The sequence below is a fragment of the Neolamprologus multifasciatus genome, chromosome 3 (assembly GCF_963576455.1).
Source record: "Neolamprologus multifasciatus chromosome 3, fNeoMul1.2, whole genome shotgun sequence".
In the NCBI taxonomy this organism is placed as follows: domain Eukaryota; kingdom Metazoa; phylum Chordata; class Actinopteri; order Cichliformes; family Cichlidae; genus Neolamprologus; species Neolamprologus multifasciatus.
In genome coordinates this window covers 10,505,642-10,519,263 of record NC_140441.1, presented here as the reverse complement: position 1 = coordinate 10,519,263, position 13,622 = coordinate 10,505,642, and the positions used below count along the sequence as shown (strand labels likewise).

Sequence of the window (13,622 nt, the reverse complement as noted above, 5' to 3'; positions counted from 1 at the left end):
CAGTGACTGTCAGGTTAACCATGTTACTGATGGGACCCTCTCTGGACTCACACCAGTAAACTCCAGTCTCCCATGTGTAGATGTGACCAACATTACAGGAAGAACCAGCTGGTTTTCCAAATCCATCTGTTCCACACTGAGTCCTCTGTTGTTTGCTTGTGTTTCTCCTCAGAGTCCATCCAGCAGAGCTGTCGTCCTCCTCACAGCTCAGAGACACAAAGTCACCTTTGAAGAACTGGGCGCTGCTGGGACTCACAGTCAGACGAGCTTGGTTTGTTGTGCAGCAGAGAAGTGAGATCAGAACTACAAGAAATTACACTTACAGTGAGTTCTTTTACAGTCAGAAAAAGAAAGTATATATATAATTATCAAAATATCAACACACACACTTTCTTTGCTATTCTTGTGACAATAGCCAAGAATAACTAAGCTGTTTTCTCCCATTGAAAATGCTACCTCCAGCTAAACAGAATCAACCTTGGGATTAAAGCCCAAACTTCAAACTCAGAGTCTAAGGAGATATTTTTCCAAATAGTTGAATAGTTACATTTCTTTCTTTCAAGCTTACAGGTTAGGATAGTATAGTATTAAAATAATCTTCAAACCTCTGTAGTACCTTCCCCTGGTATTTTTTGATCCTGTATTCAGGACTGTATTGCTATCCTCTATGTCATCATATTAAATCCTATGATCAGTTACAAACCAGAGCAGACAGTAGTGTACAAAGATATTTAAAGATTATTTTTTACTTACAGAGCAGCCATTGCATAGATGTGTTCTTCATTTTCTTTTTAGATAATCTGATTTTTTTCTGCGATATCAGCTAAACCCGTCCTCTTCCTCTGTATATATGTTATGCCCCATCCCCTCTGTTTGCATCCCACCTCTCTTTTATTCTACTGCCCCTCCCTTCTTCACTCATTTTTAATCTTTCTCTCTCAGGTCAGGAGCTGAGAATGAACAATACTTGTCTGTCATTTACTTAACAGATTATGTCCCTCTCTCTCTCCCAGACCAAGCAATCTTGTTCTATTAGTTAGTCGAGGTTTCAAAACAATCTGACATCTATCAACACAGCGACACCCAATGGACACTTTTTGTAATGTCACATTTTAAAAAGGCGATAATGTGAAACAACACAGACAAGAGCTGCACAATGCTAAACAAAGCTGTACATCATATCAGACTACTAATGTCGACATAGTGTAGGCTGCAGTGATCTTTATGAAAGATGTTTATTCTTTACTCGCCAACTGCAGCTTTGAAAAAACAAAAAACACAACCTTTAAACAATTTTAATAAAAAACTTGATGATAATCCTTCAGATTTTCCTGTGTCTTAATGATGCTGTTGTGATATAGATAAGTCTGTTAACTTACACAGTCAGAATTTTTGTCAATTTTCTGTTGAAATAGGCTAACATTTATTATTAAACCATTAAAGATCTCCAGTGTTTAAAGTCATCTGTATTCAATTGAATTCCATCCATCCATTTTTTTCCGCTTATCTGGGGCCGGGTCGCGGGGGCAGCAGCCCAAGCAGAGAGGCCCAGACCTCCCTCTCCCCAGCCACCTCCTCCAGCTTATCTGGGGGAACACCAAGGCGTTCCCAGGCCAGCGGAGAGATATAACCTCTCCAGTGTTTCCTGGGTCTGCCTCCTCCCGGTGGGACATGCCCGGAAAACCTCACCCAGGAGGCGCCCAGGGGGCATCCTTGCCAGATGCCCGAACCACCTCAACTGGCTCCTTTGGCACCAAATCACAAAAACAGTCACCTCAAGGTGTTTTTTTTTTTTTTTCCGCCTGTCCCGTTTGGTTCTTTTGCCATCAGAATTATTGTCTAAAGGCAAAGAAAGATGCCCAACGGATTTACTTTACCAAATGGACCACCCCGGCCTTGTCGAATTAGTCTATTTGATTCACCTTTGTTTTTATTTTTTATTTTATTTTATTTTCACTTACTACACATGGGACAGACATGACTGGGGGAAAGAAAAGGGAGAAAGAAAGAGAGGTAGGGAAAGAAAAACAGCGGGGAAGAGGAACGGTGATAAAGGGCAAAAACCAAAAACCAACGAAACAAACAAACAGAAAATACATATATCAATCACCTGAATCACCTGTTGAGAAAGAAAAAAGAGAAAAAAGAGAGCAATATAATAAACAACATCATTGCGATAATCTATGTGAATATAACAGTAAATACTATATATTGAATATTATTGTGCAGCACGTAGGATCGACAGCAGTGCGCTTTGAGGTAGCAGCCAAAAAGGGTGTAGTTTAAGGTGCTTTAAATTTTAATGTAAAGTATTATCTACAATAATACAGAGAAAACAGACCCCATGTCAGGGTCCTGGGTTTGAGTGACCCAGGAGCTCTGAGCAGTTATAGACTTATGTTACTTGGGTATTTTTGGTGTTGCTACCCTTTTTCTATGATTGTACATGTGTGTGTGGGTGGCTGTGTGTCTGAGCACTCGTTTACAGGCGCCTTCAGGCCTTTATTGTTGTTATTTCCACACACTGTAAATAAACGCACTGTTTATACACAGAGCACCGCGCCTGGGTCCTCCTTCCCCACATCCCCAAGGTCTGCCATGCCAAACCGTGACAGAATGATCCCGCCAAGCATGGACCCAGCGGTCTCTGAGGAGAGGCTCAGGAGGGAGGTGATGGACAAAGTTTACCGCCTATGTGAGTTATGGTGGGAGAAACCTGCGGAAGGTTTGCGTCACGCCTTGGAGAGGCGGCTGCAGGAGACGCTTTTTAAGTTTTCCTGGTTGGTGGACTCCCTTAATTCAGTTGTCCTGGACTTTCTTCTTTCTACCCTCCACCTCCACTCTCCTACTCAGGCTGCTTTTTTTTTTTTTTTTGCTTTTGCATTCTTCAAATGGTTCTTTAAAAAACCATTTTAAATCTTTCAAAATAAAATGTATCATAAATTGAATTTGAGTAGGGTAAAATAAATATGAGCACAGCATAGACATATATTAATGGTTGTCATTTTGTAGTTACCAAAAGACAAAAAGGCATTTTAACCCTCAGCACAACATCACTACTAATACATGTCACACATTAGTGTTTTAAACAGTAATAATTAAATATATTTGCTATACTATAAATAAATATAAATATATATATATATATATATATATATATATATATAAATATATATATATATATATATATATATATCCATAGGTCCCTCATCCTATTCATGTAGCCCCTTCCGCCGGGGTTACAAGTTACAAGAGGCCAACTCCAAGCCCATAGCACGAGTCACCATCAAGTGCGGGATCTACCAGGGAGATGCTCTGTCCCCACTGCTGTTCTGCATAGGCCTGAACCCCCTCAGTGAGATCATTAACAAGACTGGCTACGGATACCGACTATGGAACGGAGCAGTTGTCAGCCACCTCCTGTACATGGATGACATCAAGCTGTATGCCAAGAGTGAACGAGACATCGATTCACTGATCCACACTACCAGGCTATACAGCAATGACATTGGAATGTCGTTCGGACTGGAGAAGTGTAGTCGGATGGTAACAAAGAGAGGGAAGGTAGTCAGAACTGAAGGGATTGAACTACCAGAAGGCAACATTGCAGACATAGAGGACAGTTACAAGTACCTGGGGATCCCGCAGGCGAATGGGAATCATGAAGAGGCCGCTAGGAAAGCTGCAACCACCAAGTACCTGCAGAGGGTCAGGCAAGTCCTGAGGAGTCAGTTGAACGGTAAGAACAAGATCCGGGCCATCAACACGTACGCCCTGCCCGTGATCAGGTACCCTGCTGGGGTAATAGGCTGGCCAAAGGAGGAGATAGAAGCCACTGACATAAAGACAAGAAAGCTCCTTACCATGCATGGAGGGTTTCACCCCAAGTCCAGCACCCTGAGGCTGTACGCTAAGCGGAAGGAAGGGGGTCGGGGACTGGTGAGTGTCAGCACCACAGTCCAGGATGAGACAACGAACATCCACGAATACATCACGAAGATGGCCCCAACTGACAGCGTGCTCAGTGAATACCTCAGGCAGCAGAAACCCAAGAAAGAGGAGGGAGACGAGGAACCATCATGGAAGGACAGGCCCCTGCACGGTATGTACCACCGGCAGATAGAGGAGGTGGCTGATATCCAGAAATCCTACCAGTGGCTGGACAAAGCTGGACTGAAAGATAGCACAGAGGCACTAATCATGGCAGCACAAGAACAAGCTCTGAGTACAAGATCCATAGAGGCTGGGGTCTATCACACCAGGCAAGACCCCAGGTGCAGGCTGTGTAAAGATGCCCCAGAGACAATCCAGCACATAACAGCAGGGTGCAAGATGCTAGCAGGCAAGGCATACATGGAACGCCATAACCAAGTGGCCGGCATAGTGTACAGAAACATCTGTGCCGAGTATAACCTGGAAGTCCCGAGGTCAAAATGGGAAATGCCCCCAAGGGTGGTGGAGAAGGACCGAGCTAAGATCCTGTGGGACTTCCAGATACAGACGGACAAAATGGTGGTGGCTAACCAACCGGACATAGTGGTAGTAGACAAACAGAAGAAGACGGCCGTAGTGATCGATGTAGCGGTCCCGAATAACAGCAATATCAGGAAGAAGGAACACGAGAAGCTGGAGAAATACCAAGGGCTCAGAGAAGAGCTCGAGAGGATGTGGAGGGTGAAGGTATCGGTGGTCCCCGTGGTAATCGGAGCACTAGGTGCGGTGACTCTCAAGCTAGGCGAGTGGCTCCAGCAGATCCCGGGAATAACATCGGAGATCTCTGTCCAGAAGAGCGCAGTCCTGGGAACAGCTAAGATACTGCGCAGGACCCTCAAGCTCCCAGGCCTCTGGTAGAGGACCCGAGCTTGAAGGATAAACTGCCCGCAGGGGCGTGCTGGGTGTTTTTTTTTTTTTTATATATATATATATATATATATATATACATATATATACATACGTTTCATGTTGTACTCATGGTCCTTTGTTAGTCCAGTTTAGGATAATGTCTCTGACGTATATATCATATCAAATATATGTCATATCAAAACAAGCCCACACCTGCAGTTGTTTCAGTTTTTCACTGGCGTTTCCTGTCAGCTGGTCAACCTCACTCAGGCGGACATCCATATCAGCCAACCAAACAACAAGTTCCTCCCTTTGTGCTTCAAATCCCTCCCACTCCGAGACAAGGCGCTGAAAGTGAGAGAAAAGAGTCAATTATAAAGAAGAGAGAAAAGTGAAACGCTCCTCAGAAGGCCTGACTCGCATACCTGCAGTTGACCTGTGATGGACTCCAGTTTGGCGTTCACGTCATCCCTCGACGATGCCAACAGCCGAGTCTGCAGGGTGCCCTGGAAGAGCTGAGTTAATGTTCGACTCCTCGCGATCTGGGCTTTCAAAGATCATTAAAAATGACTGAGCCGATTATTAGCTCCTCCCTCGTGCTTTACTCTCGCGCTGCTCCATGTGGCAAATCGAGCGCACCTCTCTGCATTTCGAACACGTGTCACAACAATTAAGAGCAGCGGTCCCCAACCTTTTTTGCGCCACAGACCGGTTTATGCCCGATAATATTTTCATGGACCGGCCTTTAAGGTGTCGCGGATAAATACAACAAAATAAAATTAGTACCGGTACCGAAAAAAATAAAATTTATTCATAACACACGTGAAAAGACCAAGGAAAACCGAGTTAACAATAAAAACGATAACAAAATAACGCTGAAAACCAATAAAAACCCTGAAAACTATACATTTCAGACCTGAGCCTCAACTCTCGCGGCCCGGTACCAAACGATTCACGGACCGGTACCGGTCCGAGGCCCGGGGGTTGGAGACCGCTGATGAAGAGGACCTGAGGGAAGCTCGGAAAGCTAAGCAGAAGTTATTTGGAGAGGAGAGTGACTGCCGTTGGTTGAAAAGAGAGGTAAAAAAAACTTCAGTGGTGTGGAAACATTATGGGTTCGCGGAGTCAGACGTGGATCAAGTAGACACAGTGTGTAAACTTTGCTACAGTGTCGTAGCTGCACCACAGAGCAACACTGCAAAGTTCACTAAACATAGATGTTTACATTTTTCATTTATTTTTTATATTGCAAACATTTGCACTGTTATCAGTATTTGCACACTATTTTATATTATTTTTTGACAACCTTTAAAGTCATTATTCAACACATTGTTATTGTTAAATAAATATCGTCAAATAATCGAGATCTCAATTTCAGTGAAAATAATAATGAATAATTATTAATTAAATTAATTAAATTATTTGAGGTAAAGAGATTTAAACACCCCAGTTTAAGGACACAGCGGTTGGACCAGCTGCACAAGACAGGTGAAGCAGAGAGTGTCTGGGGAGATGTGCAACATAAGCAGAGGGAACATTTTACAAGATGATAAATGGCACATTTAGGTGATTAAGGATTTGTTGTCAAGATTAAAAGTAGTGATGGGATTTCCGGCTCTTTTTAGAGATCCGGCTCTTTCGGCTCGGCTCACTAAAAAGAGCCGGCTCTTTCGGCTCCGAATCGGATCTTCAGGTTGTTTTGTTGCTTTAATTATTTAATCATTAACAAAAATATAAAATTATGCAGAAAAGGAATTATTAATGTAAAAAAAGTGGTTATATTTATATATGTTTATATATGGCCCCTAGAGACAAAGCACGTACAAACTCTAAAGCATATACAAACTCCAAAAAGCACGTACAAACTCCAAAACACATTTCTAGCGTTAACTGAACTTCCAAAACAGAGCTACCCAGATCACTTAAATTACACAATTGAAAGCATGTGTGTATTGTTTGTGTATTTATAGACAAGCACTCATATTTATTCAAATAATTAAAAAAAAAAAAATTCATTTACCTGTTACTACCACACACCAAATCCGGTTGTTGATACTTGCTGGCTTGTGTAGCCACTAGGTAACAAAAGCTCAACACTGCACCCTAGCATCCTGGAGTACTTCTGTTGTCTTTTTTGTACGTGATTCTGAGTTTTTACGTGTTTTGGAGCTTGTAAGTGCGTCTGAGTTTTTACGTGTTTTGGAGTTTGTACATGCTTTGTCTCTAAGGGCCACCATAAATATACTTTATTTATCCACTCCACATAAAATGTAATAAATAAATCATATAATACAAAGAACAACTATTTACATTTTAAACTTTTAACTATTTAAATTTTCAGCTTTTACCTTTTAACCAAATTTAACGTGAAACAACACAAAACACTGCAAACCACAACACAATTAAATATAAATTAAAATATTAAAACAAAAAGAAGATACACATTCTCTGTCATATGGGCCTGCATGATTTCTGAATCCTTTATCATCTGCAACTGAAAATAGTGGATGATTACTATCCCTTTCTAATGTGACTTTGTTGTCCCTCGCTCTCTTTATCTCTGGCTCTGTTCCTGTGCTGCTGCGAGTGTAACTAACGCCCCTCCCCCCTCTGCCCAGCGCAAAGTACAGGCCGCGCATGCGGAGTTTAGCGGAAAAAAGGGCGAGAGAGAGGGTGAGAGAAAGAAAAAAAAAAACCTCACGGCTCCCAATAAGGAGCCGGCTCGCGTCGTTCACTTCAAAGAGCCGGCTCTAAGAGCCATTTCGTTCGCGAACGACCCATCACTAATTAAAAGACACATCCGTCAGAGTTTAAAAATATTACAGTTTAATTAAATAAAAAGTTTTTAAACTACACAAGGTTTATTTTCTCCTCTGATAGTAATCATATTAATAAAACATTGGCGAGGCCGGGAAGAAACTGTAAAAATTGTGTTTTCTAAGGAGAGCGCTAGCAGACATGCTTTGCTCGTGAGTGAAAAACAACAGTCATTGGTGAAAAAAGAAAAAAAATGTACCACATCGACCAATCAAAAAAATGATATGGCAACATGTGGCATTTGGTTGTTTGGGAAGAGGGGGAAGTTTTAGGAGTGAGCGAAAGAGAGAGAGAGAGAGAGACAGTTTTGATACATGAGAAATTTGTGACGTGTACCGTGTTTGGAGTCTCAGTTAGTGTGTTGTCTTGTGTAGTTAGTGTATAGTGTAGTCGTTGTTTTGTTTTGTGTGTCAGTTCTACTAGTGAATGTCACAGTTGCTGCAAAAAAGCCACCAAAGGTAGGTTGCAGTGTAAACGCTGAGTGACACACCTGCTGTCAGACCTGCAGGTTTATCCCTGTGCTGTTCTCATCTGTGTTATAGTGGACACAAACTATTTTTTGGAGTTGCATAAATAATTTTTGTGTGTCTTATTTGATGCAGAACACCTGATTGTTCTGTAAATAGTTTTAAATGGTTATATGAAAAACGTCTGAGCCTTGGCTGCATTTTTAGGTAAATGGTACCATATAACTTTGTTGTTTGCAAAACTTGTGCATATTTTTAAAAATGTACAATTTCTATTTGCATTTCAAGTTATGAAAATGATTCGTTAAACATGCTTGTGGTTTTTACAGTCAAAAATATCACTTTCTACTTGTAAAATTTTGTCTGAATTTAGATAAATTGTGCTGATACATTATATCAAAATGAGAAAATAACAGATTGGCAATATAAACAGTTTTTAAAGGTGAAATATAGAGGCCAAATCAAAAGGACCGGTTTATGCCCGACAATATTTTCACGGACCGTCCTTTAAGGTGTCGCGGATAAATACAACAAAATAAAATTAGTACCAGTACCGAAAAAAAGAGTTATTCATAACACACGTGAAAAGACCCAGGAAAACCGAGTTAACAATAAAAACAATAACAAAATAACGCTGAAAACCGATAAAAACCCTGAAAACTATACATTTCAGACCTGAGCCTCAACTCTCGCGGCCCGGTACCAAACGACTCACGGACCGGTGCCGGTCCGAGGCCCGGGGGTTGGGGACCGCTGGTATAAAGAAAGCCAGCTAGTACATCATGAGCTCCCTCGGTGGAGTGAAACGCTGCCGTCTGCTCCTTGCTGTCTAAAATATAACCGGGCACTGACGTAAACTCTTCTGTTTAATCAGTTTTCTGTTTGACGTTTATTCAGCTGTGTGAAAACCCTCCCGAGGGATTAATAAAGTTAAATTTAACTTAAATCTAATCTAAGAACTTTAATCTCAGCCAAACCGATTTACTCATTAACAAATAAAACACTGAAAAAGCCAAACAATAACATTTTTAAGTTATCAAAGTGACTTGTATATCATGTTTAGCCCGAGTAGCGAAAGACCTACATGTAAAGTCAATGTAGAAGCGCGATAACACGCGATTGCGGGTCCTGCAAAAATTCGGAAGCAGATTTGCGTCGCAAAAACGCGAGAAACGCAGCGTCACAGCAGTGCGTCTGGCGCGTTTGGCTCGCGAATAAAACCACGTGCGTCAGTTTTTGTGTTGCATTTTGTGCAACATATATTAGATATAATATAAAACAGTCTGTGGGGATTATATACAAATATTCAACTATACCAGATTTAAACCAGGTCTAAATAAAAAAAGGAGTGAGTATCACTACAAAGATTAACCCACAGTGGTCCTCATACCACAGTTTGACATCAGCAAACACCGAGAGCATACATTGATATGACACCACAGCCATGTTATAATTGCAAACACTGATAACAGCATAAATCAGGCGCTCTGCAGGTGGGATTGAGCGCTCAAACTGCTCACGCCTCTGGAGGACCTGATGGACCCAGGTACGGCGAGGACGTCTTTTACGCCGCTGCTCTGCTCTCCGCAGTAAATAGAGAAGGGAGACTCTCTCTTCAAGCGCTAGCTCGACAGCTGCCATCTTGCAAAGATACCGTCAGGCATCTTCCTCCCACATTTCTGGTTCACGCGCGTCAAAATACAAGAGCACCTGGCTGCAATCACTGGGGAGCTCCACAGTAACCGGATACATGTGACCTCCACACTAACCAGAAACACGTGACCTCCACAGTAGCCGGAAACACGTGACTTCAGTTAAATCGACTTTGACAGCAAAAACTAAATTGCGTTTTTGTTACTATTGATGCTGCTGAGAAATAAAAATGGTTCTAAGTGGGGTTTTTTTAACACTCTGGGTTTGTTCAAAAAAAATTCACCATCCCCCTAAATTGTTCGTGGCCAAAAGTGTACAGTGGTCCCTCATTATAACGCGGCGCACCTTCTGCAACACTCGCTGTTTCGCTCATTTTTATTTTATTTTTTACAGCACATCGTGTTGTGCGTTCTGATTGCTGTAGACCTTTGTCAATCAATCTAGTCCAGTGTCTCCTGTACAGCAACAGTCCCCAATAGGCCCACGGACTGGAGTCCTTTGGTACCGTTCCGCGAGAGTTGAGGCTCCGGTGTGAAATGTATGGGTGTAGTTGTGTCTTATTTTGAAAGAACCATTTACGCGTTACCATAGCAACCAGAGAGCATTATGAAGCAGAGAGGAGGATGTTACTGTCATTGTTGTTGGCGCACAGCTGAATTCACATTTATTATTATATTTACAAAATAAAATAATACTGGACTTGTGCTTCTACGAAGGTTTGAACTCTAAGAGTGTTTGAACAAAAGAGAAAAGTGTGAAAATGTTCATGCCTGTCTGAGAAAAGTGTATAAAGCATGTAGTGAGGGGTTTTTACAGTTTTAAAACATCTATAATTATTGTAAAAAATAAAGTTGGCTACTTAATGGATTTCACCTACCGCGGGGTATTTTTAGAACTTAACTCCTGCGATAAACGAGGGACCGCTGTATTATAAATAGTAGAGTCTGGGACATCTAATTGTTTAACATCAACATTGATTATTATGCACTGTTATTTTTGTTCAAGGAGAGCAAAAAATAGAAAACTCTCTCAGCTTGTTTGTTGCCAAAAATGGCCACTTTTTGTGTATGTTAACAAAATGCTATAAAATGTATATTTCTTAAAACATTTATCTACTTTTACCAACGTAACTCTTTAAAATAGCACCAGTCCTTTTCATCAAAATCAAAATTGTATCTAAATTTTTTACTCTTTATAGCCATTTAGGTTATATATTACCATTAACTTTTCAGATAAAACGGTGATAAAGTCCTAATGTTTTCATGAAACTTTCTTTTTTTTTTCCATCTGAGCATCGGGGACAAGGCTGTCTTGCAATTGTTGAGGTCACTAGTGTGCGCCCCATTTCTTCCAGGATCACTCTCTTTATAGGTTTTAGTGTACTCCTAGTACTGTGAAGTGGTTTCATGGGACAAAGGCTTGTATTCCAAGATCTGGGAGATTGTAGAAATGAGCAGTAATGCCCTTCCCACCATCTTTCCAGAAAAATAAGTGATCTGGAAGCTGTTAGGCTTACTTACAGCAGTAGCACTTTCTGCACCTGCATAAACTCCAGGACACATTTAGTAACAGTGTTTGTTGCTGTATGTGCTGCAGCTTTGAATTTTTTATTAATATATATTTTGTTAATATTTTGGCTATGGTGTCTTGTTATGAAATGTACAAGAGTAAAAGTGTTTTTAGCTTCAAAGATAAGTTTGACTGGGAAACTCAAAGCTCAATAGTCTGTATCAACAGAAATTCACTGCAGCCTGTGTAATTGTTGGGTCTGTGTTTCCACAAGACCCGCTAATTCTAGAGGCTTATTCATCATGAAGAAAACAAGACAGTCGATCGATTGATTACTCGCCCAAGGGAGGCCTCGTCTGTGTCCACCACGAGAATGACCCCGACTCTGACCTCCTCCTGCTGCCTTTTTATTGAGAGACAGTTCACACAAAACACGTCATAGCAAAGCAACACCCCCTTGGTTCTAAGACAAGGCATTGTATGTATATGTGTGAACTTCTGTATCTAAGTAAGAGTGTGTGTGTGTGTCAGACCTCCTGCTGACCAAAGGGTCATATAACATAAAAGCAGGAGGAACATCCTTGGTCATAAAAAGGGTAGTCTCCCCCACACCCAATTTATGGTTTACCCTAGATAACACAGTGAAGCCATACAAAGGGGAGGAAGTTTACCAACATCAAACAGACCTTCACAGAGGGTGTTCCTGTGATAAAAACACTACTGCCCCCCCACTCAGAACCTCAAGAATCTGGAGAGGGGAGGACAGAAATAATTCCTTTCACAGAGTTAAAACAATGTACAAATGGTAAACATAAAAATGACAAACATTTAACAATTCACTCTAACAGTAATATTTGATGCGTCATAATTTATTCGACTCTATCTTGCAAATACATATTTGTAGTGATGCGACGTTCTGTATCGAGGCTTCGAAGCTTGTGTCGAGTAATTGAGGGGGCGTTTCCGCGATGAGGGAAGCAAGCGCGTATCGAGGCTTGCTTCATTTATGGGAGGAGCTGAAAATGATGACGTCCGAAGCCTCGCTGCCCGGCTGTACCACGTGACTGGTTCAGGAAGTGGTTCGAACTTTGCCGCGAGCTATGACAGCGATATAAACTCCTCAGACTTCATTCAAAATGTGGGTGTTTGATGGAGAGTTGCGGTTAGTGAGAGTTTGGAGGTTTAGGAGAGTGAGGAGAGAAAGTCAGGAGAGAATGGAGCCAGCTAAGAAGAGGAGGATGTCCTCCCCTGTGTGGGAACATTGTGATTTTATTCCTCCCAACAAGGTATGTAAATTTCTACAGAATTCATAATACTGATGGTGCAATACAATTTATGTTAAGCTGTCTTTACTTTTGTACAAGGTGAAGTGTTTGCTATGTGCCAGGGAGCTGGGATATAACAACAACACCTCATCCATGCTTAGGCACTACAGAGCTTTGCATGAGAATAAGGGGAACACCGATTGTGGAGCAAGACCAGGTGAGCCATCAAATGCCATGATAATATAGCATGCAGTAATGTTACTAAATGATATAACAATATTATACAACTTTAATAAGTGACGTGTGTGATATTTATATTTGTGCTTTGTCTTTATTGTCTTTCCTCAGGAGAACAATCTCAAATAGATAAAACCTGGTTAGCATGGTGATTGAGGACTTCCAGACATTTAGCATTGTGGAGGACAAAGGATTTAAAAGATTTGTTAAATCATTAAATCCTAGCTATGTTCTCCCCACTAAAAGGTCATAAAAGCAGTGAAAATGTAGTTTTTACAGAATAAAATGTGAACAGGCAGGACTGAGGGCTCAGTGTAGCTGTCCATACCACAAAGTTACAAAAGCACAACCACTGTCCACACCCCAACCTCACCTCACCTCACAGTAAATGATCATTTCCATTTTAAGCATTTCCAAATGATCATTTTCCATACTGCCAGTATAAATATACACAGTATACTGCATCACTACAATATACATGTTTTACACACTCCTTTTGTTGTTGACATTTACAAGCTGTGTGCAAAAGGCCACACTCTTCAAATTCATGCCAACTAATATTTTTACGTCCAGTAGGTGTCCTACTAGAGCAAATGAAGCTTCAAGAAGCTTTGTGCTGGGGTGAACCAATTGGATGAAAAGCTTCAGTGCTTCATGAAGCTTCATCTGCCCATCACTACTTACAGGTTTCTTTGAAAAATACTTTCTTATATCCAGGTTCTTCCTAGTTGCTGCCGTCCTCCTCTCCTCCTCGCAGCACAGGCTTGCCGCTGCTAAAACTAAACAGAGCTCCAATCACATTGGCCATATTTGTCATGTGATGTAGGACTCC

At 41.3% G+C, this 13,622-nt stretch overlaps 1 protein-coding gene across 1 annotated transcript in view; it reads right to left on the bottom strand.

Annotated features, from left to right (window-relative positions):
* LOC146521532 (uncharacterized) overlaps positions 1 to 13,622 on the bottom strand; it is a 144,603-nt gene that overhangs the window by 6,953 nt on the left and 124,028 nt on the right. The window contains exon 4 of the mRNA XM_085155025.1: positions 1 to 303. Within this exon, the coding sequence (XP_085011151.1) occupies positions 1 to 303 (303 nt within the window). The remainder of the gene's footprint in view (positions 304 to 13,622) is intronic.